Source organism: Manis pentadactyla, chromosome 8 (assembly GCF_030020395.1).
Source record: "Manis pentadactyla isolate mManPen7 chromosome 8, mManPen7.hap1, whole genome shotgun sequence".
Taxonomy (NCBI): domain Eukaryota; kingdom Metazoa; phylum Chordata; class Mammalia; order Pholidota; family Manidae; genus Manis; species Manis pentadactyla.
In genome coordinates, this window is record NC_080026.1 from 93,998,214 (window position 1) to 94,024,946 (window position 26,733).

The 26,733-nt window shown below is 51.7% G+C and overlaps 1 protein-coding gene across 2 annotated transcripts in view; it reads left to right on the plus strand.

Annotated features, from left to right (window-relative positions):
• The window catches only part of LOC130678898 (cadherin-23-like), a 337,153-nt gene that overhangs the window by 49,540 nt on the left and 260,880 nt on the right, over positions 1 to 26,733 (plus strand). For both annotated transcript variants that reach the window (XM_057505954.1, XM_057505953.1), the window contains exons 2-3: positions 10,904 to 10,975; positions 17,648 to 17,725. In XM_057505954.1, the coding sequence (XP_057361937.1) occupies positions 10,909 to 10,975; positions 17,648 to 17,725 (145 nt within the window). In that variant the 5' untranslated portion in view covers positions 10,904 to 10,908. The remainder of the gene's footprint in view (positions 1 to 10,903; positions 10,976 to 17,647; positions 17,726 to 26,733) is intronic.

Sequence of the window (26,733 nt, forward strand, 5' to 3'; positions counted from 1 at the left end):
CAAAGTGTAAAATTTACCATTTCAATCATTTTTAGTATTTTTTATTACAGTAAAATATATATAACAAAATTTACCATTTGAACCATTTTTAAGTGTACAGTTCAGTGGCTTTAAGTATTTCACACTGTTGTGTAACCATTACCACTATCCATCTCCACAACTTCTCATCTTCCCAACTGAAACTCCATACCCATTGAACAATAATTCTCACTTTCTGCCTACCCCCTGACCTCTGGTAACCACCAGTTTTCTGTCTCCATGAAGTTGACTACTCTCAATATTTCATAAAAATGGAACCATGCAGTATTTATCCTTTTGTGACTGGCTTATTTCACTTAGCATAATGTCTTCAAGTTTCATTCATGTTGTAGCATGATTCAGTATCTCTTTACTTTTTAAGGCTAAATAGCATTCTGTTATATATATATATACATATAAGCCACAGTTTGTTTATCCAGTCGTCCATTGACTTCTTGACTATTGTGAATAATGTTGCTGTGAAAATGGGTATGTGAATAGCTGGCTAAGTCCTTGTTGTAAATTCTTTTATGTATATACCAGAAATGGAACTGCTAGATCCTATGGTGATTCTTTGCTTAATTTTTTGAGGAATCACTGTAGTGTTTTCCGCAATGGCTACACCATTTTATAATCCTATCAGTAATGCACAAGGGTTCGAACTTTTCTACATCCCTGCCAACGCTTGTTTTCTATTTTCTTTTTTAAAAATCATAGCCATCTTAATGAGTAGGAAGTGGTATTTTTTTATTTTGATTTGCGTTTCTCCAGTCACTAATGATGTTGAGTATCATCTCATGTGCTTATTGGCCATTTGTATATCTTCTGTGGAGAGATGTACTCAAAACCTCTGTCCACTTTTATATCAGATTGTTTGTTATTGTTGTTGAGTTATAGGAGTTCTTTATATACTTTAGGTATTAGTCCCTTATCAGCGATGGGATTTGCAAATATTTTCTGGGAGTTATCTTTTTACTCTGTTGATAGTGTCCTTTGATGCACAGAAGTTTTTCATTTTGATGTAGTCCAACTTATTTATTCTGCTTTTAGTGTTATAACCAAGAAATCATTGCCAAATTCAATGCCATGAAGATGTCCCTCTGTGTTTTCTCAAATGGTTATATATTCAATGGTTTGGGTATCAGTCACTTATCACATCAATAAAGCTGCATAACAATTCACGTCAATCATTTATACTCACTCATGTGTCTGTGGGTCAACTGGAGGGTCAGCAAATCTAAACTAGGCATGGCTGAGCTTGATTCTGGGCCATATGTGGGTTCAGTCTGCCTACTCTCTTTCTGGGGCATGTTCTTCTCAGGTTGGAAGGCAGGGGCTCAAGAGGCAAGCCTCTCTGGTACAAGGGCCTTGCTGCTGCTAGTATAGAGGTTGGCCAAAGCATCCGTTAGTCAAGGCGGGTCACATGGCCAAGGCTGGCATAAAGGGTGGGACAGCCTCCCACGAGACTTCAACCTGGGTGTAGATGAATGATCCTTTGCAGTGTGAAGGGTTGGTACCAATAATTCAATTGACTACAGGGATGGCCAAGGGGTGGGAATACACTCGGCAGGTTTGAGGCGGAGAGAGGGCTAGGATGCCCGAAATGCGGTGATCAAAGGGGTTATGAGGGAAGTGCCACTTCCTGGATGCATGGCGGCCATTTGTTAACTGAATCAATCAAAGAGTATAACAGTGGATGTGATTTACTGGGGAGGGGAAGGTGGGGATGGGAACCTATCTGAAGAAGAGATCAGATCACTGCTGGATATGTTAAATGTTAGAGGTACAACCAAGACGAGATGTCAGGTGGGCAAATGGCTACACAGGGTAAGATAGATTCTGCTTTCAAGGAGCTGAGGGTCTTCTGGGAGAAGGAGGATATAGTCAAGTCTAACCTCCACAGTTGGGATAGTTGCCTCCAAAAATGTGTGAAGGATGAGGGAAGCTGAGGATCCCACCTCCAGCAGGGATCCCGGACGACTTTCTGGAGGAAGTAGCATTAGTGCCTTGAAGGTGGGGCTGGACAGGCAGGATGGAACCAGGTGGTGGGTTCTCCAGAGGGAGAGGACAGGCTGGCCAAGACTCGGAGGGAGAACCCAGGTGTGGTGAGTGGCACTGACTCCATGAGGGCGAGGGTGCGCATCTCAGTAATGGGCCAGAGATGGGCCAACGTCTGTTGGCTGTTACCCTGCTGGCGAGTGAGGGGAAAGCTGATCAACTCTGTTCTTCTTCCACACCCTGGTGGGGCCGGAGGTCTGAGGATCGGGAGCCTCAGCTGCCTCTTCTGGAGCTCTAAAGAAGAGTGAGTGTCCAATTCTGGCAAAGGCATGGGGAAACTGGCCCTTTCCTAATTGTTGGGGGGAATGCAACTTTGTGCACCCTCTTGGGAGAGCAGTTTGTCAACAGCTATAAACAAGAAGGTTTCCTACTTTATATGTGTTTATAGACATAGGCACAGGATATTTATTGTGGCTTCATTGGTCAGAGTGAAAGGTTAAAAACAACCTAAATGCCCATCAGCAGAGGTTAAATGATGCCTCCCACCGTGTGGAACACTCCATAGCTGCTAAAAAGAGCAAGGCAGATCTGTATGGACTTAAGTGCAACAATCTTCGGATATGTTGTCATGTGAAAAAGTTAGGAGTAGGATAGCATGAATACCACTTGGATACTTTTAAAGAGGAGAGGCCTATGTGCTGTAGCTGTATATGTGCATACTGGACTTCAAGAATGTAGCCTCAGTGTTGCCTCTGGGCAGCTGTGGGTGGGTAGAAGGGAGACTTCCTGCTGGGGATTGGGTATAAAGGACACTCACTTCCTGCTGGGCTTTGGATAGAAGGGAGACTCACTTCCTGCCATATACCCTTTTGTACAGTTTCTTACCATGTCTGTGTATTACTTCCAAAGAGAATAAAATAAGATATATCTCCTGCTGAATGATTTTTTTCAAAGTGTAGGCTGAGAGGAGTCAGAGACGCCAGGCCTCGCATGGAGGGTGCTGGACTGCTGTGGCACCCATCCTGGGGGCCTCAGGTTGTACCCTCCCAGCCCTTCTGACTCACCTGCCTACCCCCGGGCATCATTTATGGGAGCTTCAGGGAGAGATACAGGGGAGGGCGTAAGAACAGAATGGCCACAAGCTGGTCTTTTCCCTTCAACCAGGTAGGGTCCCTCGTAATGACCTCCTACCATAGCAGCCTCCCCAGCCAGCAGCCTGGATAGTGTGGACTTTGAAGTGTGGCCATCAGGGACTGACAGTGTCTGTCCATTAGCGGACCAGATGGTGTCGTCTGCAGGCACCTCCTTGCATGCACGACCCCCTTTTGTGTAGTGGTGGTGAATAATCCCCAAATTGTATTTGATTTCTTCAGTGTATTTCTGTATTTCTATTCAAAGTTGAGTGCATCTGATTTTATGGGCATTTATAACAGTTCAAACTAAATTGTGGCACCCCACTGTGAAAACCTCTCACTCCTGAGAAAGCAAAAAGCTGCTCAGATGTCCCCTCCTGCCTTTTCCCTCCCACCCTGCTCTGTTCCTGTCCCCTTGCTTGCTGGTACTGAAGGCACTGCCTGTTGTCACACTGAGAATGGCCTCTGCCCCTCATCTCCTGCCCGGACTGCAGGGAGAGGTAGCAATGGTGGCCGTGAGGGCCCTGCCATGTTTGCTGAGCCCACAGTGGGTGGGTCTCCCAGAGGAGGGGAGTGCACTTTGCTCTGGAAGTGACCAGGAGCACACTTTGCAGTCTCCCAATGGGAAAGCAGGCTGTGGTGGACTTACCTTGGGTTTGGTCCAGGGGCGTTTGGTGAAACCCGTAAAGACTGGGAGGAGCTTTGCAAGGAACCTGGCTTCCTACAGCCCCCTGTCCCCAGGACAGGAGTAGAGACAGGAAGGAGGGGCTCTCCAAGGTTGGGCCAAGGGCAGTGGGCATCTTGTGGGCACATCTCCTACAGGGGTTCACTGAGTCCATTTTGTGTGTGTGAGAGAGCATGTGAGTATCTTTGAGCATTCATTTTTCTTTTCAATTGCTAGTCCTCACCCAGGGAGAGGAGGGCTCTCAGTCCAGGGCCAAGCTTCAGACCCGAGCCTTGTCTCCAAGCCTTGGTTTTGGCCCATTTGCTGCACATGGATCTCCTCAGGTTGAGCATGGGAAGGTCCTTCTGTGATGGGCATAATCAGGCTCCCGCCCCTCAGTGTGGAAAGGTGGGTGTGGCTGACAGGGCAGAGAGGCAGGAGCCTCAGAGCTGGGATCCGCTGCCCCCGGAAGGGTCTGACTAGCAGCAGAGGGGTGCAGTTAGCCAGGGGACCAGTCAGGACCCTCCCAGCTCTAAAGGTGTCCTCTGGCATTCACATCTGAGACTGTAGGCTTCAGGGAGGCTCAGCGGAGCATGGGAAGAATTTTCTAGTCAGAGTTGTCTTTTGTTCACAGGCTGCTGGCAGTGTTTCGGTAGGGTGGATATAAGCTAGGTCTCTGATTGTAAAAGCATTTATTATAGGAGATTGGAAAATGCAGAAAATGCACAGAAGAATTTAACCTCATCACTCAGATAAAGCCACTGTTTTGCATACATCCTGTATGCGCGCCCCCACCCCCCCACCTACACAGTCACACTTTCATATCTATGCACAATTTCCCATTTGCTTCCTATGGACATCCCACAATTGACTCAGTTGCTGTTGGGTGTCTGGGCTATTCCACTACCATAAATTATGCAGCAGTGAATATCACTGGGGCCTAGGGTCCACACACAGCCGTGATTTCCTCAGCTAAAGTTCTGGAAGTAGATTGCTGGGGCATGAGGGTATAAGCATTTGCAGACTCTTCATACAGGTTTCAAGTACTGATTGACAGCCAAGTCGCCTCGGCTCACGGGTGTGGGAGCACTGGTGATCTTGTCCTTCTGGTGGCCTCATGCACCACTTATGACTCCACAGTTACATTTTGACCTCTACCTTGGGCCTCAACTCCAGCTGAGGATATCCTCCTGCGGGCCACCAGTGCTACTTGGTTATCCAGCCATTCCAACTTCACCACACCCCAAACTAAACTTCTGATCTTGCCCCGTAGCCCGTTCCACCAGCCTTCTCTTGTCCTGATTAGTGGCAGCTCCATCCTCCCAGGTGCTTGGGCCAAAGCCCTAGGCTCAGTTCTTTCTAGCACAGCAATATCCTCTCCAGCAGAAACTCTCTCATCTCTACCTTGAAATATGTCCAGAATTTGCCAGATCTGCATCCTCTACCTATGTCCCTGGCTATCACCTGCAATCTGGCCTCTGTCACTGAGGTGTCCTCTGCACAGCCTGCCTGCTTCTGCCTTTGTCCCCACAGCCAGTCATCAACACAGCAGCCTGAGCGTTCCTTTCAGACTGAGTCATTCGTGTCAGCCTTGGTCGTCTGAAGAGCCTGACCTCCAGCTCACTCACAGCAGCGGTTCACAAGGTGTCCACTGCGGGCCAGTGGTCTGTCTGCTCATTCCTGCGACTCTTCCTAGCACGTGTTCCAGCTGCACCGGCCTCCTTGCTGTTCCTCAAGCATGCCAGTATATTCTTGCCTTAGGGCCTTTGCACGGGCTGTTCCCTGTGCCTGGAAGGTGTTTCTCCCAGATACCACAGGCTAACTGCTGCTTCCTCAAGTGTTTGTTCATGGATCGTCTTCAGTGACACTCAAACCACCCTTGCCCTGCCCATTCCTCTTTCCTTAGCACTTGTTCCCAAACAGACCATGGAAGTTGCTTGCTACACTGTGCTGGCTCTGCCGCCAACAGCAAGGTCTTCTTCCCCTTGTTCTGTCCTGTATAGCACAGTGCTTGGCACATAGCAGGCAACGTCCCAGCAGACATGTGCAAGGTGGTCAGAGCTGGCTCAGAAGCCTCTCCTTGCTGCTCACACTCTCTGGGTTGTAAGTGAAGGCTTTGATTTGGTTTGTGGGGTAATTCCCATGTGTGATGACTCCCTGGATCTGAAACTGAGCCACCTGCCAGAGCCTCCCCTGCTATCCTCAAACCAGGCCTACCTAAGCAGCAGGTCTCTAAGGTTGATGACAGAAGGTAGAGACCAGTGTGGGCAGTGTTGATACCCTGAATTTAGGAAACTTTGCAGTTCACTCTTGCTACAGACCAAGGTGTTAACCTCTTGGGATAGTAGTGGGGAAAGGCATGGGGGCTGAGGAGATGAGGGGCTTGGTCACCACTGATGGTACATGCATTGTCTTACTGGCACTGGTCTAGGGCAATGTCTGTGAGATGCCAATGGCCTGCAAAGGCAGACCAAACAGGAGCCTGCTCACCAGCCCTGGCACATGTGTTTCTCCTTGCTGCTGGCTTCTGTATAGTGTGCTGTGAAGCATGTTGGAATTATCACCAAGGTTGGGCTCCCTGGCCTCTTGAGTAGATGCAGGGTCCTGCCTGGGGCCTTCCCACCAGGCCCTCAGCCTGGGCCTGCCCTGGGACACATCTCTGAGCTCAGCAAGGGTTAGGGCTGAGATTGGGTGGCTGACTTTGACAGCCATCAGAATGGGGTTCAAATCCAGACTTGACCACTTACTGGCTGTGTGACTGTGGGCAAGTTACTTAACCTCTTTGAACCCCAGCAAGTAGAGCACACTGTACACCACAGTGGCTGGCATATAATGTACACCCTCAGTAAATTAAAGATTTAATTTAAAGACCTCATTAAAGATCCTTGAAATCTGTGCAGCTCATATCTCACCTCCTCTGGAGGGCTTGGGATTTCTCTCTTCTGGTGACCCTATCACTATTTGACAGTCTCTAGCACTTATTTGACACCTAGCACATGTGTCTAGCCATTCTTGTGGCCTGTTTCCTCCCACAGTGTCTGGCATAGGGCTTGGCATGAAGAAGGATGTTGGGGATTGGCAGCCTGAGGGCTTTGTGACTCTGGCTCTGCTGGGCAGTGGGTATGTTTGAAAGATTTCCGGAAAGCTTCCTGAAAGAATGGCTCTAAGCCAGGTACCTGGAAGATTTGGGGCAGCCAGCTATGTCCCTGCTCACATCTCCAGGGCAGGTCTCTGGCACTTTTCCCAGGTGCAGACAGGAGGCCCAGCACAGAAGGGTGTGTGTCTGTGTTTCCTGGTTCCGGGGGATCAGATAAGGGTCCGTGGGTGCTCAGGCCCCATCCTGAGGGTTGTGGAGGAGGCCGTACAGCTCTGCTGGGTGGGAGATGGGAGGGCTGGGAGGCCGGAGGGACAGCTGTAGAACAAGGCAGAGTGGCTCCCATGCTGCCTGCCATGGCCCCAGTGCCCGGCAAACCCCAGCAGCAAAGACCGCATCCCCCATGACACCTGGGCTGAAGGCAGGGGCTCTGGGGCCCCTTCCCACTGGCCCAGCCTCTGCTCTCTCTGGTACTTGCATTATTCCTGAGAGCCCAAGGGGCCAGAGGAAGAACAAGATCCGGGATCCTAGGGAAAAACCCATTTGTAGGATGGAACCACTTTGGCCTGGCTACTCTGTTTCATACTTTGGATCTGTGCCCCTTGACCTCATGGCTGTGCCACCCTGGCCCAAGGCAGGGATGGAGAGTCAGGACAGAGCTAAGATTGTCCCTCCTGCTGGGTGCTCCAGAGGTGGCACCTTCCAGTCCTGCAAAGTTAAGGCTGTGTTTGGCTGCTCTTGACTGACTAAAGGGGTTTAAGGCAGCATGATTGCCTCTGAAGGGGAAACACATTTAAGGAGAGAGTTTGAGGGCAGTATGCCTGGCAGTGTCAGAACCTAGCTGGTGTTGTGGGAAGTGAGACGCATTATGCACACATGTGGGCTGTACACATGTGCTCACTTTGCAGACATTCCCCCTGTGTCTATTGGGTTGTGCTCCAACACAGGAGGGAGAGGCCGTGCATCCCACTTTTAGAGATTAGGAAATGGAACAGGTAGTGCGGGGTGAGGGTTGGGGGGCTGCAGGAAGGGAGGAGAGCAGCATGGTGTGAATGGAAATAGTGTGAGACTCAGTTCCAATCCTAGAGTGAGCTCGCTGATCCTTAACTCCCCCTTCTATAAAATGGGGGCAATAATATCCATGTCATAGAGATATTTTGGGATATTAAATAAAGTAAAACCTGCAAAAATCTCTAGCCTGTGGGAGTTACCTAGTAAGTGTTCGTTTTCTTCCTTCCTTCCTTCCACGGTGAACTTCCTGCAACACCCAGCCGAATGGTGTGCACTCCCCAGCTACTTGCAGAGGATGTTCTCAGCAGATGTTGTTTAATTCTTACAACATCTGGTTGGAAAGGAAGAGGGCTGGAGATTTTTTTTTAAAGACACTCACTATGCAATGTCAGATTGTTACTTAATTGCTTTGTGCCTCGGTTTCTCCACTTGTAAATCAGGGATAATGCTAGTGATGCTGGCTAGCTTCTTTGCAGGGTATGGTAGGCTAACGCAAGATAACAGATGGAAAGTGGTTTGAACATTTAGAAAAAGGCATCATGCTCAACCTCACTAGCAGTTAGGGAAATGCGAATTAAAGCAACCTTGCCTCATCATTTTTCATGCATCGGATTGGCAACCATTTAAAAGAGGGATCACTTCCCAGTGAGCACAGAGGCCCTCTCATGCACTGCTGGAGGGAGCAGGGATTACCACAACCTTTCCAGAAGATAATGTGGCACTGTCTAATAAAAGTTTATATAATGCTCTGTTGTATTTAAGTGACTTAGTAATGCCACGGTTGGAGGACCAAGTTCAAAAGCAATCAAAGTCCCAACACAATTACATGCAAAGAGATGTCCATTGTGGCCTTTGCCTGTGGTGGCAGGAACCTGGGAACATCCAAATGCCCAACAGTAGGGGATGTTTGTCTCCATTACAAAATATCCGTATTATTACTGATACTATTACTATGATAAATTACTGTTATTTAGCTCTTAAAAAGAAGGAGGTAGATGTAGCAATATTGACCTGGAGGCTTGTATGTGAAATATGGTGTGAGAAAAACAAATTTCTTCTGTGCAGAGAGTGACTCCATTATTCTAAAGATACACACCATCCACACTGCTTCATATGCGTGTGTGATATGAACAGACTGACCTGAGTGTGGAGAAGGGCCTGGCAGGATGCATGCCAGGCCCCACCTGCTCACTCTGACCATCAGACAGGTCATGTTTGGCTCATAAAAACTGAGTTATTCACCAACATTTAAAAATTGAATTCATTTGAAAAGCCAAATTTCCAGCTTTTCACTGAGAAAAATCAGAAGCTCTGGCCATACTAGGCCCACATTCCCCCTTGGCTGAAACACAGCAGCAGCTGCCGCCTCTTCTGGACAGAGCACCTGGCCTCCGCCTGGCCACCACCCCCACCCACCCTCCTCGCCCTCATCTATGTCCACTCCCTGCCCGTCCCCTGGAGGCATTTCACTTTGCACCACTGTGACTGGCTGATAACTTTTGGAAGTTCAAGGGGGTGGAAATACAGGGATATGATGGGGTGTTGGTCTTTTATTATTTAAATATATCTTAGGATCATTTATTCTCCAAATCACTGTTTCCTACCTAGTCATTAGGACATTTTAAGTAAAATAGCAGAAGGAAAACAAAAGGGTGCCGTGGGCCATCACACGTTTCATGGGTCAGGGACCAGCTAGTGGGTCGGCCTCATTTCCACTCAGGGCACGGCTCTGAGAGAGACTTCTCCAGGTCTGGAATTAAGGCCTCTCAGCCCTTTCCAAATCTCTCATCGTGATCTTGCTGAGTCTCTCAAAAAAATCTTTTCCTTCAGTTCCTGTCACTTCCCCATGTCTTTCCTGATAACTTACTGGCAAGGGAGATGGCTTATCACCTTGCATCCAGATGCTAACCCCACCACTCACTAGTGGGGGGTCTCTGAACAAATTGTTTAATGGTCCTCAGCCTCCAGACCCCACTTTGTGAGGCAGGCAGAATAATGCCAGCCAGGCAAGGTGCACAGTAGGCGCTATGTGCAGGCCCTCCGGGGACAAAGAGGTGAGTGGGCTGTGTCCCTGCACTAACAGGGCTGACAGTTCACGTGAGGCAGGGATTCCTAGCGGAGGAGCCTGGGCGCATCATGGTGTGACTGCTGGTCTCCGGGGAGGTCTGCTCCTGAGCTGCTACAGGGGTAGAAGGAACCAGGGGGTTGTGGCTCTGCTGTAATGGGGCCGGGCAGGCCAGTCTTAGAGACAGGATCTCACCTTGCTGAGCGTCTGGCAGCTGGGTCCCAGAGCTCTCTGCAGTTTAGCTCTGCGCTCCCAAGAATTCAGCTCCAGCTTTCCACAGACTTGCTGTGGAGCCCTGGGTAGGTTGCCTCCCCTCTCTGTACCTGTTTTTGAACAGTGTGCTGGCTACCTTCTTTCACATCCAAGGTCATGAGGTAATATGGTAGATACAAGAAACAGGACAAGACATGTTTGCTGGGCACTTAGGCTGTGGGGGGTGGTGTCAGGGTGCTGGGCCTGCTGAGCTCACTTAGACCCCTGTCTTCCCACTCAGTGCCCCCCAGACTAACTCAGCTCCACCCCTCTTGGGGGACACTGTCCTGGGGGATGGAGGCAAGAGTCTCTCCCTCTGCACACTGAGCCCAGACGCTTCATGAACCCATTCCTGTGCTGCTGCTGAGCTTTGCAGTGGGGCTGGGCAGCCAGTTCCATGAGGGCAAAGAGGGTGCTGTCCCCGACCTCTCACAACCCAGGCACTCTTAGGCCTGGCATTTTATCCCGATGATTGAGCTGAAGCATAACAGGCCCTCTCTCCTCTCCCCATCCCCTCCCTACCCCACTCCCATTTGAGCTGGTTTCCTTTCTTTTTTGACTCCCAAGTCTCCCTGGAGCTGCAAGGTGGGGGAAGCACTGGAGGGGCCTGAAAAGCAGGCCTCCCACCAACAGGAAGCTTCTCACTCTCTCCTTCTTTGTGTCCCCAGGAGCCATGAGGTGCCACATTGTCACCAGCTGCCACGTGGTCTGGCTTTTTGTGCTGCTCTCTGGATGCTGGGGTAAGTCCAGCCCTCCACCCTAAGCCCTCACAGCCAGCGTGGGAGGCTGGGCTGGCGGATGGGGTCTGTGTTCTGGGACTCTGGAGCCCCTGCCTTGCTGTGGTGTGACTGGGCACATTTCCCTCTCTGGGCCTCAGTTGCTTCTGCATCGCTCATGGGGCTGAAAATACCAGCCCTCCCCAGGGCCTGGGACCCAGAGGGAAGGGGAGGAGCCTTGAGAAATTCTTGAGCTCTTCTGGAAGGAGGCATCTGTGACTGTGAATTGCCCTTTCACGGTGCAGGGACTGGCCACAGATCTATTCAGTTTCACAGTTGTCTTTTGAGCACCTACTGTGTCATGCTGTGTGTGCCTACTGTGCCCAACTCTGGGGGTTTGGAAGAAATGACTCATTCTCAAGGAGCTCAGAGTCTGCAGGAGAGAAAGATACAGCCAGGATTTGCTATAATGCAGGGTAATAGAGTGGTAATAAAGGACGTACAGGGCTCCAGAGAAGCCCATTGGAAGTAAAGAGTATTGGGACTGGGGGGGCAGGAAGGACCCAGGTCAGAAGGGAGACATTTAATAGGGGCTCTGAAGACTGGGAAGTAGTTTTAGAGGAGGGGAGCCCAACAAGGGAGTCCTGCAGGAGGGAACAGCCTGAGCACCGAGGCCCGGAGCCTTTGCCCCCTGCAGGGAGGACCAGCCTCCCTCCCCTGGTCTGTGTCGACCCCACAGGGTAGGCCCCCCAAGGACCTGGGCCCTCGCTGCTCCCAGGCGGCTGGTGACAAGGAGCAGAGCAGCTCCAGGCTGCACTGAAGGGAGGCCGGGGCAGCAGGTACCGCCGGCACAGTGTCCCCTGGGGCCGGCGTGTCCCCGGGGAAGAGCCATGGGCACCGTGTGCCTGGTGACACAGGCAAGCACATTCCTGAGGGGCGCCGGCTCCTCCTCCCACTAGGGAGCTGGGGGCCCTCTGGGGGAGCCAGCCTCGTGCCTGTTGGGGAGTCGCTGGTTTCCTGCTGCCTGAAGGTCCCTTGAAGTTTCCTCCCCCGGCCTCTGTGTTTGATGGGTCTCTGCTGGAATGCCCCTGTGATGTGGAACTCACTCCCATCTAGGCAGCTCAGGATCATGACTCTGCCTCACAGACTCTCAGGGGCAGAGCCGCAAGGAGTCTCCACTCCTCTCTCGGCTCCTGGCCCACTTTGCGGAGGAGAAACTGGCTCCTGGAGAAGCATCTGGCCCAAGGCTGTACGAGCGGGGCGTGGCCGAGCCTCGTCAGGTCTCTGGTCCTCCGCGGGGGCTTCTGTCAGGATCCCACCCGCCCCCGGCCCTCTGCCCGCTGGGAGGGGCCTCGGCGGGGACTGTGAGAGGCCAGCTCTGACTCCATGGGTTTGCTGGATGGTGGCGGTCAGGACGCTCCCCTCAGGTGCTCAGGGACTCTCTGACCTCTCACACCCTTCCCCCTCTGTTAAAAAGGAACACAGATATAAAAGTAAAGCAGGTGCCAAGAGCCCAGCTGCCTTCCTCAGTAGAGATGGCAGTCTCTCTTTGAGCTCTCCAAATGAGCGATGGTTCATACATCCAGACGGGGCACAAGACAGCAGCATGGGCCAGAACTCCTGGGGCTCCCTCAGCTAAGTTTCTTAGCCTCTCTGTGCTTCAACTTCCTTATCTCTAAAGTAGGAAGGACAATAGGACTTTCCTCAAGTTGTCAGAACGGTCAGATGAATTAAAACATGTATACCACACGCTCAGAATAGTGCCTGGCACATATTAGGTGCTGAATAAGTGTCAGCTCTTTTATTATTAGCTGTATCTTCCTATAAGGGGAGCAAAATGGGGCATAGAAAACAGAGAAGTTAAGCAAGTTGCCTGAGGCCACTCAGCAATTCTGTGGCAAAACCAGCCAGTCTGTGGGCTAGCCTGCTTTGCATTTATATATGAGGGGCCCTCTCTCTTGTGGCTGGGCACAACCTCCTCTTCTTGGTCCCCATCTAAGGCAGCCAGTGTTGTTCCTTCGGCATGGTGGGGCTGTAGCTGACCTTAGAGACCTAGGGCACCGTTTCCCACCCTGCCTATCGGCCACCTACCTCTGCCTCCAGCCCTTACCTCCTCCCGCACACCACACCGCCCCTCTCCACTGTGTTTCCATCTGACCCCACAGGCCCAGCTGGTCTCTCCTCCCATCCCTGACACTCAGAAATGGGGCAGGCTCAGGGACAAACCCACTAGATATCAACCCCTTGTCAGCCTATCAGCTTCTCTGCCAAATCTTCTACCCTTCTCCCTCTGGCCTTTGTCTATGGCTTGTTGGGAAGGCAAGAGGCAAAGCCTGAGCAGGCCTGCTGTGCCCCATCCTTGTCTGGCCTGGCCAGAGAGCATCCTGGGCCCCTGGAGGGGCCTCTGACAGTGCACCATCCTACTTCCCTGCCTGACATCAGCATGTCAGGTTCCTAATCACTGGGGCTCCCATGGACCACACTGTAGCCACTGTACAGTGACACTGTACACAGGGCACCTCTGGCAGGGATGTGGGGTGGAAGGGCAATGTAGGGACTTTCTTCCTGAGTCTTGGAAAAAGGGGCCAGAGGTCAAGGGATTTGCCCAAGGTCACACAGCAGCAAGTGGCAGAGCACGCCTGAAATTGTTCTTGTCAAAGGAAGGAGTCTCTGGGTCTCTTCCTGATGTGAATCTCAGTGTGAGCCACTGTGCCTTCAGCTCCCATCATCGATTGATGGATCTATAGGAGCATGGGGAGGCCAACCTGGGCTGGATTCGGGTGGAACTGCGTCAAACCCAGGCTCTGCCACTGCCAATGCTCTTCCAGTCTGAAGATGGAACAAAGTTGATGCTGTTGGCCTAGCATTGCCCCTACGACCACACCTGATGTGCAGCCGCCCCCAGACTGCTGCAGAGGACCATTGCACTTTGCCCAGGCTCTGTCCTTGCCTGACTCCTTCCCTTCCACAAGTCAGTGTGAGGGCCTTTGTTATTCAACAGCAGCAGCTCAAATGCTGTGTTCTCTGTGAGCCTTCCCTCTCCCTTCAGGCTTGTGGTAGGTAAAAGCTTAGTTCCTGTTGGGAGGTTTGAAGTATTTCAAGCTGGTGGACGCCTGTCCACTCTGTAGGGAACTTTCAGTGTGAGTGGAGGACGGGCAGAGGTGATCCAGGGCAGAGCACACAGTAGGTGCAGACTCACGGAGGATGAGCGCATGTGTGAGGCGTGAGCAGCGAGGTGCGTGGTGGGCTAGCAAGCCGGGACTCCCCTTCCTCACAGAAATCACCCATTGTCCCTTCCCCTTGCACATTGGCCCGTGGCCTCAAAGCTCCCAAGGCAGCCATTTTACCTCAGGAGGAATGCAGCCTTCATAGATTAAAAGTGGTTTTTAAGAAAAGAAGTATCCTGTCCACATGGCCCTTTCCCTGCACCCTCCAGCCAGCCCCCTCGGCACCATCTCAGTGCCCCGCACTGGCAGCCAAGGCCATGGGGTCTCCTGGTGGTGGGTGGCAGGGCTGCTCTGAGGACGCAGGTCACACTTGGTATGTGGCAGGAATCGCATGTCCTGAGGCTGCGCAGCTGCCTGTGCAGCGCTCTCAGTGGCTTATTATCGGCAGGTCCTGTAACTGTAAAATAAAATTTAAAAACGAATGATGCTGCTGCAGGCAATTTTTTTCCTCGTTGATTTCCCTCCCCCACCAGCCCAAGCCTGCCGCTGAATTCTTTGGACACCCCTGAGCCTTCTACCTGGGCTCAGCCTGCTTTCTCAGGCTAGGGCCCAAGGCCCTCAGCTGTCATCAAAAGCATTCCCCTCTGGCTGAGCAGGCAGCACCACTATTAATACCAATATTAATAATAGCTACCATATACTGAGTGCTTGCTATGTGCTGGGGCACGGCACTAAGCGCTTTATGTATGTAATCTCATTTAATCCTCAGAAGAGCCATGAAATAAGTCCTATTATTACCACTATTTTACACATGAGTAAACTGAGGCATGGGAAGATCACATGGCTGGCAAGAAACACAGGGAGGTCCTAAACAAAGGCAAGGCCTCTTCCTGAGGCTGCTGTGTGTGTGAGGGGCTTCAGATTACTGATATGAGAGGGTGGAGGGGTGTGTGTGGGCACATGTTCATAGCTGTGATCAGAGTGGGCTTTCTGGAAGAAGGGGTATTTAAGATGGAACTTGAAGGATTAATAGGAATTTGGCAGAGGAAGGCAAGGACCAGTGGTCCAGGCCAGGAAGTGAGAGAGAGAGAGACAAGAATGTTTGAGGACCCAGAAATGGCACCACCCTGGCAGCCTACATAAATTTGGGGGGCAGAGGAAGAAAAGATGATCCTAGTTCTGCTTGCTCCCCGCTGGAAGTCATCTCAGGCAAGAGGGGCAACCGCTCCTCCTTGATGCCAGCCTTCTCATCCCCTGCCAGCTGGCTTCTGTGTTCTCAAGACTGGCCCAGGCCCTGAGGGAGCCAGGTCAGCAGAGATGAGGGTAGAGAGGACTGCAGCTGCCATGTCCAGGGCCGCCCAAGGACCTGGCTGGCGCCACTTTCGGCAAGTGCTGTGTGATGTCAGCCCCATGAAACTGACCAGCTGCCCCCTGGCTTGTGGGAATAGAGGGGAAGTGCTCTCACTTGCCTACTTGGGTGTTTTTGAAACCAACAACCAAGTCTCTGGACAACAACTGGGTGTTCAACAATTCAATTCAGTTCTGACACTGACTACCTGGAGTTAATGTCAGGTTCCACAGATTTAAGGGTTCAGTCCTGTAAGATCGCCCACACTTCAGATGCTGTTTGCAAGGTCCCAGGCCACCTGTGCCTCTGACCAACCAGCTATATAAATTGGGAGTTCCTATGACCCCTTCCTTAGACTGGATCAGCTGGAACTGCTCACATAACTCAGGGAAACACTGCTTATATTTACTGGCTTACTAGAAAAGATACAACCCAGGAACAGCCAGATGGAAGAGATAGATACATAAGGACAAGGGATGTAAGGGCTGGGGTGGAGTTTGCCTGCCCTCTTAGGCTGGCCACCCTCCTGGCACAGAGGATGTGTTCACCAATCTGGAAACTCATCAAAATTCTTAAATCTACAGCTCCCTCCCCTCCCTAGCAGTCAGGGGTAGAGATTTCCCACCCTGTAATCCCTTGGTCTCTCAGGTGACCAGCCCCATTTTAAGGCCAGCTAAAAGCCCCACCCCTAGGTACTTTATTAGCATAAACTCAGGTGGTCCAAGGGGTCTTCTTCTAAATAACAAAAGATACTCTCATCACTCTGGAAATTCCAGGATTTTTGGAGCTCTATGCAAGGAACTGGGGACAAAGACCAAATACATTTTTTTATCAGAGCACTCTGGGAAAGGCCATTAGAAGGGGCCTCAGGGGACAGGTAAAGCCAACCTTGGGAAGGCTTCGCATGGGGGCACTATATTCCTTAGCCTATGTTGGTATCACCCTACCCTTTCCAGACCCAGCCCCTGCCTCAGGCTGTCACTGAATGGTACCCCTGTCATCAGATGGGTTAACAGCCCAGGGTTCCCATAAGCCCATGCACTAGCTAGCTGTGTGACCCTGGGCAAGCTACCACAGTTCTCCCCAGAACAACACGCCCCTAACCTTCCCCCCCTTGCAATTGAAAATCTGCATATAATTTTTGACTGCCCCAAAACCTGACTGCTAATAGCCTACTGCTGACAGGAAGCCTTACTGATAACACACATAGTCGACTAACCCATATTTTGTGTGTTGTATGTATTATATACTGTGTTCTTACCATAATGTTTCTGTATTCTTAAAATAATGTAAGCTAGGGAAAAGAAAATACCTTTCAAGTTGTCTTTGATCTCCCCAAATTTTCCAATGTGTTTATTGAAAAAAATCCACGTATAAGTAGACCTGCACAGTTCATGCCCATATTATTCAAGGGTCACCTGCACCTGTCCCCTGCAGAGGCTTCGTCTCATCAACAGTAAAATGGGGACATGGGAGCACCTGCTGTACCAGAGGACTGATGGAGATGATGTAAGTGGCTGGTACAGAGAAGGATTCCATAGATGGCAGCTATATTATTATTATTTATCTATGGAATGGACTGGTCATTCCTTCACACAACAAATGCGAAGGCCTTCTAAGTGCCAAGCCATGTTGTAGGCATCAAGGTTGCAGCGCTCAACAAAGTAGACAGCTCTCGTCCTTGCCAAGCTCACGTTCCATCTAGAGCCAGGCTGTCCAGTAGAAATACAATGTGAGCCACATGTGTGATTTAAAATTTTCTAGGGGCTCCATTAGAAAAGAAACAGATGAAACTCGTTCTAATAATCTATTTAACTCAACTTTTCCACAATACTATCATTTCAACACATAATCAATATAAAAGATTAAGGAGATATTTTACACCAGTTTTTTTCATATAAAGTAATTCTGTGTACATTTTATTTACTCCAGCAAGTCTCATGTGGACCAGGGCTCAACAGCCATATGTGGCTTGTAGCCTCACTGACCATATGACCTGACCACTATCTACTTCCCTTCTGGCCTTGTCCATTTGCCTCAAGGCTGAGGGTGACCTGCCAGGGTCCTGGGAGGGTGGTCCTGGCACCTCACACACAGGTCCAGTGCCCTCTGCTGCCCGTAGTCTGTGTCTCCTTATGGAACTCATGAAGCTAACTGATGCTCTTGTCCTCTGACTTCCAGGCCAGGTGAACCGACTGCCCTTCTTCACCAACCACTTCTTTGACACATACCTGCTGATCAGTGAGGACACACCTGTGGGTGAGTTGGCACAAGGGCTGGTGGGCATGCTGGGTGACACGGTGTGGCCTTGTGGGAAGGGGATCTTGAAGATTGAGACCATCTTCCACCCATTACTGGAATGCCTTCCACAGTGTCCCTGATGGTTGTTCATACAGCCTCTGCTTGGTTGCCTCCAGGGATGGGGCGCTCAGTACTTCCTAGCCTTGTCCATTCCGACAGAGAGGCTTATCATGGTGGGCCCTAGTTGCTTGAGTTTCACTTCTATATGAGTTTTGTCCTACAAAATGGCTAATTCCTCTTCCTTGTGAAAATTTGAAGATGACAGCCATCAGAGAATTTGTTTAGTAGCCTTCTGTGCTTCTCTGTGATTACTGAGTTTTCTGCTTTAAGTAAGCCTGTTTTTGTCATGAGAAAAACTATTTGGATGGTGATGCATGAGCATTTCCCCAGCCCCCAGCCTGAGTCACCTCATCAGCCAGGTCTGTCCTCTAAGTGTACCCTGAGGGCCAGGCTCCTACATCTGCAGCTAGAGATCTGTGCACACAGCCCTGTGGCCTTAGCTGGACTCTAGGGATCCAGAAGCTTCTCAGGAAATGGGAGTTGAATTGGAGGAACCCATCTTACAGCTGTGCTGATGGGAAGGCACGTGTGCAAACAGCAATGCCTGGAAAAGGTCCCACCTGCCTCCCCTGACACTCCCTCCTTTGGCCTCTTATTCTTGTTGGCATCATTTTAGGGAAAGTGCCTGTAATCTGGGGCTTCTTAAACTCAGGTGTGCCTACTCTGTGGGCACGAGGGTGAGGCTGTGTGCCAGAGCAGCGTACATGGGGGTTAGCATGGTACATCTTTCTGGAGCATTGCTAGTACTTGAAAATGAAGCTGGATGGCTTAGAGAGGGGAAGGGTGTGAAGATATTTAACTAACAGGTAATTTAAAGCACTCTTTTATATCATCCCAAATGTAGATGTGTGAAAGTAGATGAAAGATTCTTCAGAGAGAATCTCTGCTTGATGAGGGGAGGCTCAGGCGGGCCCCAGACCCTCCTGTGCTGTTTGTAGGGGCCTGCAAGCAGCCTCCCGAGAGGCATCTTTCCTTCCGCTCTCCCTGGTAGAAGGTTTATTGCAGATGGGTGCTGGGCATAGCAGGTGTGTTTCTGATTCTTGTGGGGATTGTGCCCACGCCCAGTAGCACTTTGTTTCTAGGGACAGTCGCGGTGGGGAGCCTCTGTGGGAAGTGACCACTCCTTTAGTGACTAGCACCCCCCCAGATCAGCACCAGGAGGCTGGAGCTAAGGTCTGGGTCTCGGGGATCTGAGTGTTAAAAGGGTCATCCAGGAAGGAGGGAGCCTGCCTCTTTGGGGTGTTCTTCTAGAGGCTTAGCTCCCCTTTTGGGGGATGGAGTGAGTACCTGGAAGTGCCTTGGGGACCATGCTGAACTGTTTCCTCCCTGCTGGGTTGGGACTGGGGGTGTTTGTAGTTTCATCTATGGCTCTCCCCCATGCCCAGACCCAGCGTGGGGCTGCACCAGGGCCACGTAGGAGTAGGAGCCCAGTACATGCGGAGAGGTAAAGGAGTGACTGTCAGCCTGTGTCCCCGTTAGGGGCGCTGCTCTTTTTGATTCATTCATCAGTTCACCGGCTACAGATGGGGAACCCCTCTGTGTCAGGAGGAGGTGCTATGGTCCCAGAAAGGAACTGGACCGAAGGATAAAGGAATCAGTGTCGTGGGCAATAGAGACTGAGCGGGAGGTCTCGTTAAGTGCCGGTGGGAGACTGAAGGACCCGGGGTCATCCCTCTGGGAGCAGAGGATGGAAGAAGCAGGAGAGGTTTTTGGGAGGCAGAGCTCGGAGTCTCTTCTCATTCCTTCCTACTGTTTCCTGTCGCTGTTTTTTTAAGTGTTTCTTTTAACCACATCCTCCCAGAGGTTCCTCTGTGGTGGAGGGAATGTATTTGGGCAGGTGGGCCATTGAGGCAGAGCTGTGGCCGGTGCTGCTGGCCGGGAGGTGAAGGCCCCTCGCAGGTGAGTGGCGCTGGCTCCGTCACCCCACCCGGGCCCCTGCATTGCCCTGCTCGGCCCTGGCTGAGGGGTTCCCAGAGGCCCGTGGTGCAGGGGAGGGGGTGCGATGGGTGGGTGGATGTTAATCACAGTAATTATTAATTAGATAGTAATCAGCCCTCGGCTGGGTGCCCCCCAGTGAGCCCGCCACCAGGCTCTGCTACAGTTACCTTTGGCTCTGGCTCTTAGTAATCTTCTGCAAACACTAGCATTGATGGGCTTCTGGGAGCAACTCCCAGGACCCTGCCACATTAGGGCTGCTCTTCATCTGGGGTGTGGGGATGGATGCCCAGCTCTCGGGCCTGTGGGAATGAGCGGGCTCAGCGAGCTGGGAGGCAGCTCTGCTCATCAGTCTGGGAGGGGCTGGTGCCCAGCTGGCCTACATCAGGCTAGGGCACCACAGCTCTGGCCTCAGAGTCATGAGCCCAGTTTGTGTTCCCCACTATGTGACGCTGGCCACAGGGCCACCCTCTCTGAACCTCTACCTCCCTATCTCACCAATGAGAAGACACTGGAAAAATGGGCCCAGTGGGATTTGGCTTGGGCATCCCTGCGGGCCCAGGGCATCTCCAGGCCCTCAGATGACATGGGCCTGTAGACCTCTACTATGTATTGTCACCTGTGTGTCACTGTGTGTGGCCCTGGGCCATTCAAAGGGTGGATGTGGACTCCTGTGGATGTGGCAGGGTACAGGCCTCTGACCAGCAGGGGTCAGGGGAAAGGTGAGGGTTGAAATGGCTTGTTTTGGGGACTGGCTCTTTGCCTGTGTGTGGAATGGGGTGGCCCAGGAACTTGATTTTGAGTCTTGGCTGTCACTAACCCTTTGCTCTCTGAATCTCAGTGTTCCAATCTGCAAAATGGGGATCGGCTAGTCCCCTCTCTGGATTGTTGGGATGCTTATGTATAATACCGTTAACTCCAAAGCCTCCACACCTGGAATGTTTTGTTACTGAAGGAAGAAATTGTGTGGCCCAGGGATGGCTGGTTGGACTGTCCTGCCAGCCACAGGCGTGCAGGGTTACAGGCAAGCACCCAGATGAGCTGTGTCCTGGGGGGTGGGCAATCCCCATGGCTGGAGGTCAAGCCCAGGCCAGTCTGAAAGGGCCAGCTCACAGGAGGAGGAGGTCAGAGACCAAACTGCAGCTCCAGGGCAGACCGCTTTGGCTTCTGCTTAGACCCCCAGTGATGGGAAGCTCATGGTCCTCCAAGGCAGTTCACTTCTGTGCTGTGGGATCATCCTGGGAATGAAACCTTCTTCCCAATATCAATACGAAATCTGTCCCTGGAATTCCTACCTGTTGTGTCTAATTCTGACCACTGGAGCTTTACAGAATAATAATAATATAGCACATGATATGATACACAGTACATATATAAGCTTATGTTATTATAATAACAATGTTTCTTGAGTGTTCAGGACAGTGTCCTAAGTATTTTAATTAACTCATTTTTAAATTCTTTTTAAGAATTGGAGGTAGAGTTTGACTCCAGCAGTAGGTAGTTTATGAATGTGCTCCCCTGGGTTAGAGATTGGGGCTTTCATTCACTCCAAACTGTCTGAGCCCTTCCACTTTTGTACGCTCTTGCCTCAATTCCTGCCAGTGGGTCAGTGGCCACATGCTCAGGAGGGGACTGGGAGGGCCCAGCATGGCCATCTGAAATCCCTTGCAGAGGCTACATTTTCTGTTAGTATCTCCTCACCCACCTCAGGTTCCAGTTCTCCTTGCACGCTCTTTTTGAAGACCATCTCCCAGCCGGAGAGGACAGAAGCAGAATGAAGTCATTAAGTAACTCTGCCTTCCTCTAGCCTGTTAATGTTCAAGGTCCCTGTCCCTGTGTGTCTTGATCCAAATGTGAACATCAGTCACTGCAACAGAGCCTGGCCTGGGCGGGGGCAGAGCAAGGACTCAGTGGCTGGTCTGGCAGCTTGGCATCGCCCACACCTTGACCCTGGCTGTCAGCAGTGAATGGCCACATGGCATCTTTAGGATGAGGGACAGGCCCTGCAAGGAGTTTGTCTCCAGCTGACCTCTTGCATCCACTCCAAACACTCCACCAGTATAGCTCGTACCCAGATCCAGTGGCCTCCGTGTGGCCAGGGCAAATGTTAATTCTCATTTACCTGTGACCTTGTAGCTATTACTCTTTTTCTCCTCCAGAACATCACCTCTTTGGCTGTTCCTTCGCAGGCTCCTTTGCCGGTTCTTCCACATCTTAGCACTGGTGGGCCTGGACCCATCCCCTGTATCTCTGCTCCACGTTCCTACCCCATTGCACTCTCCTCTAGTCTCGTGGCTTTAGGTACTATCGATATGCCGACAACTCTGAGATGCCCACCTTCTGCGTGGGCCTCTCTGCAGAGGAATTGCAGACTTGAATACCCACCTCCCCACTCAGCGTCTCCAGGTGGATGTCCAAAGGGGTCTCAACCTCGGCGTGTCTGAACCTGAGCTCCTGGTCTTCCCCCAGCACCTGCTGCCCCTACAGCCTTTCCCACCTCAGTCCCTTGCAACTCCATCCTTCCAGTTGCTCAGGTCAGAAATTTCACGTCATTCCTGGCTCTTCCCTTTTTCCCTCCCTATCCAGTTCATCAGGAAATCCTGTTGGCTACATTTTCAGAGCAATCCCAGAATCTCACTCTTCACCACTTTCACTGCCCACCACAGCGGTCCAAGCCTAGATCATACCAGCATCTTACTGGTCTCTCCTGTCCCTGCCCCCACTGGCCTTGCTGCAGTCTTTTCTCACCGTAGCAGCAAGTGGTCAAGTAGTCCTTTCCAGTGTGAGACAGAGCCTGACCCGCTGTCTGCGTAAGCCCCTCCCTCCCACTTGGAAGGAAAAGCCTCATTCTTAAATGGCATAAAGGCTGTTTGCATTCCAGGCCCTGCTAGTTCTCAGACCTCATATCCCCCGCTGCCCCCTGGCTCACTCCACTCCAGCCACACCAGTTTCCTTGCAGTTCCTTGAGTGTTCCCACTGCCTGGTCAGCCTCTGTTGGTCAGCAAGTCAGTTCAGATGCCACCCCTCCCGTGTGGCCTTCCTGGGTTTCTCCAGGCAAGGTTCAAGTGCCACTTCTTTTGCTTTCTTGCCTCTTTGTTAGTGCCAGTCGCAGTGCCATTGTTACTCAGCACTTGCCTGTCTTCCCCGTTGCCCTGTGAATGCCTCCAGGTGGCCAGGGTCAGCTCTGTGTCTCAGGGCCCAGCCCTGTGCATGGCTCATGCCTAAGGCTCAGGGAATCTTGGGAAAGGAGCAAAGTCTGGAGTGCGTGAGTGCCTGGGAGAATCTTCCGAGGCAGTGGCTGAGGCTGACTCCCTGCCTGCTCACTACACCTCCTGCTGTCTCAGGCCAGGTGCTCCCCTCCCACGGGTGTCAGGAGCAAGGTGCTGGTGATGACAGAGATGGCTGCTCAGGGACTGGGCCTGGGAGAGCACATGCCCCAGATGGCACAGACGCTGTACGTGCTTGAGCTTGGGAACTGTGAAGATGCACCATGCCAGGGGTCGTGCTTTTATTAGTCCAGCTGCCTTCCAGGGCTGTGTGTGGCTCATTTGCCGGGGACCCTCGGTAAGCCCTGGTTGGCCCCCAGGGAGGGACACAGAAGCAGCAGCATGAAGCCTGGCTTAGAGGCACCAAGCTTACTGAGGAGCTCCGAGAGGGGCCAAGGGCATCTGCTTTGGCTGCCACCCTGAGCCCCATGTGTCAGGTCCTGGAGGGGGACAGTGTCCCTCAGGGCCACTCCTTCTATCCCAATTCTAAACGCCCCTGACCAAAGCCTTCCGAGGGCCTAAAGGAAGGAGTGAAGGCTAAGATAAAGGCTATGAAAAAGAAGTGCCACTTCTTTTGCTTTCTTGCCTCTTTGTTAGTGCCAGTCACAGTGCCACTGTTACTCAGCACTTGCCTGTCTTCCCCGTTGCCCTGTGAATGCCTCCAGGTGGCCAGGGCCAGCTCTGTGTCTCAGGGCCCAGCCCTGTGCATGGCTCATGCCTAAGGCTCAGGGAATCTCGGGAAAGGACCAAAGTCTTTATCATCGCCTGTCACGCACCACTCCCCACAGGCACCCTGCTCTCCCGCTGGGGGGGACCTGCTCAGCACCTCACCTCTGTGCTGTTCCCTGGGCACAGCATGCCATTTCCTCTTCCCTGCCTGGTGAATTCCTGCTCATCTTTCAAGGAGTAGCTCCGATGTCACCTGCTCTGTGAGAACCCCCATGCCCCCAGCCCCACCCTCTATCTGCTTTCCGTTCACCTCTATGAAAGCTCTTAGCGAGTTCTATCATGGTTATTTGTGTGTAACTCCCCATCGGCTGTTCATTTTTACTTATTACCCTTATTAATATCGACATTACAATTAATTATAATTTTAGTATTTATGTATAATATAAGATTGTAGAGTGATAATATTAGCTAGCATTTATCCACTGCCAGCCTCCTGCCAGACCCTCTGTTAAGCATTTTAAATGCATGGCCTCCTGTGGACCTCACAGTGAGTCTCAGAGAGAGGTATCATTATCTCCATTTCACAGCTGAGCAAGCTGAGCCTGCATGTCCTCTGCACCAAGTACAGGGCCTGGTACAAAGGGGACCTCGACAGATGCTGGCTGAATGAGTAATGGGATGAATGGGCGCATGGCAGATGAGTGGACAATTCAGTGTCTTGCTGATTCCCCTCCCCTTGGCTCCTGGTCCCAGTTTGTCAACAAGGTTGGTGCTTATGGAACCCATTTCTCCAAGCAGAGCCCCCCAGCACTCCTAAAGCATCTTGAGCTGCAATTCAAGTGATAATGCCCATGCTAATCACCTACATGACTAAATTAGTCTTGTCAGGAGCCATTAAGGCAGGAGCTCGGGATTCATTAGGATGGATCGGGCCCAGGCACTGCCTGGCACCACTGCCAGTCAGCGCTGATTAATTTCTCTGCAAACTCCATCAATGCCCAGCTGTTTTGTCTGGACCCAGGGAGAGCAATTTTCAGGTGGGCTGACCCCACGTCAGCAGTCCCACTAGACGAGGAGCCGTGTGCCTGCCTGCAAGCACGCGGACAGCTCCCTGCAGGAGGCCCCACGGCGCGCAGAGTGCAAGACGTGGGAGGGCTGACATGAATGGTGTGTGGGCAGCAGACACACAAGGATGGCAAAGCTTCCGCACACAGGGCTCTGGGCAGACTTGGGGGAGGTGGGAGGGGAGTCTGGGAGGGCTTTGGGCCTTTCCTGGGACCACTCTCTGTACTTTTCTTGGCCTGGGGGGGCTGTCCCTCTTCCCCTGTGCCCCTGTCCCTGTGGCTCTGTAAAGGCAGGAAATCATCTCTCAGGAGAAGATGGAGAACCACAGAGTGAGATGGATTTTTCTCTTACCCAGAGATCTCCTTAGGACTAACATAGAATAGGGGAGGTAGTGGTACCCCAGAGCAGTTCCTTGGCAAAGCTGGTGGCAGAGCTACAGGAATTGTAGGGCTAGAGGGACATGGATATGAGGAGTGCTGTGCCGGGGTCCCAAGCATCAGCTGGGTGTGTGCTCTGAGCATGGTCTGGGCTTTTCTGTCAACCACCTCTACAGAAGCAGTGTAGCCCAGGACCTAATAACAATACAAAAAATATAGAGATTATATTAGACAACAGTAAGTGGTAAGGAGAAATAATCATCTGTGGAGGTTAAGGTCAGAGGTAGACAGTGGGGGGATGTAAGAGCCAGTATTCCTCACCCATAATTTTACCCCCCACCTGAAGGATCCTTAGACAATGGTGTTCTCCTGTAGGTCAACTTAATGACCACTATCTTAGTGGTCATTTACACTCCCATTTATAGATGGAGAAACTGAGGCCCAAGGGGGTGAGCTCACCCAAGGACCCTAGAGAGGTACTGCTGGATTCCAGACTGAAGCGTGCCCTGACTGCACACACCAGCTGCAGAAGGAATCCAGGGAGGCCCCCTCTGCCTGTGCAGGCATGGGCACCTCTGGGCCTGGGGAAGAAGGGGCATCCTCCTGGCTTGGTGGGCTGTGAGCTTGAGACTTGAAGTTAGGAGAAAGGGCTCCCAGTGCCTCACAGCTGCCACAGTCTGGGGTACAGTGCTTAAGGAGGGGAAGTAAGGGTGCCCCAGGGGCTCCTGGGCCTGTTAGCTGGGGGTAGGGGTGTGAGGTTTTAGAGGAAGGAGGTGATCCAGTACCTGCCCACCTGATCAGATGCAGACCCAGGGGTCTGCAGCCCTGGGTTCTGGGTGACCTCACAGAGCAGGGACCTTACTTCTGGGATGTGGTGGGGCCCTCATGGGACCCCTGGAAAGTCCTGGATGCTTCTGTGGCCTTGCCGCCTCTCTGCCTTGCTGCAGGACAGCATTGGCCCTCAAAGGGGAAGGGGATGATAGGACAGATCAGTACTCCTTTGGGGGGTCCTGTGGGCGGCAGCCACTCCCAAGAGGCTCCTGGCTGAGCACATCTGGAGCCTGTGGCAGCCCCAGCTGTGGCCTGCCTCATAGCACACGGGTGGGGGTGGGGCAGGCAGTTTGGATGCTGCTGTAATAACACTAATGATAACGATGGTGTGCCACCTGTGCAGGCCGTTAATAGCCTGCACTGTCCACCTGTGCCAGGCTGTGCTGGGATGAGGGCGACACACACTAACGATAACTGGGTATGTGGCAGCCATCTTTTATTATGCACTTGCTCTGTGTCTAGGTGAGCTCTTCATACACATTACTTCATTGAAACCTTATAGCAAACCAGGAAAGTGGCCCTTATAACTCCCCATGTTACAGATGGGGAGGCAGAGGACAAGCAATTTGCACAGGGTCACACAGCATAGGATGGAAATTGAACTTGAACCCAGGCGACCTAACCCCGAAGCCTGTGCACTTAACCACAACTTTTGGTTGGGTTGTGACAGGCTGACACCACTGGAGAGGTATTCAGAAGGCGATGGAACAAGGCGACCAGCAGTGGCACAAGCACTTTGTGTTGGATCCTGGATGGCAGAAGT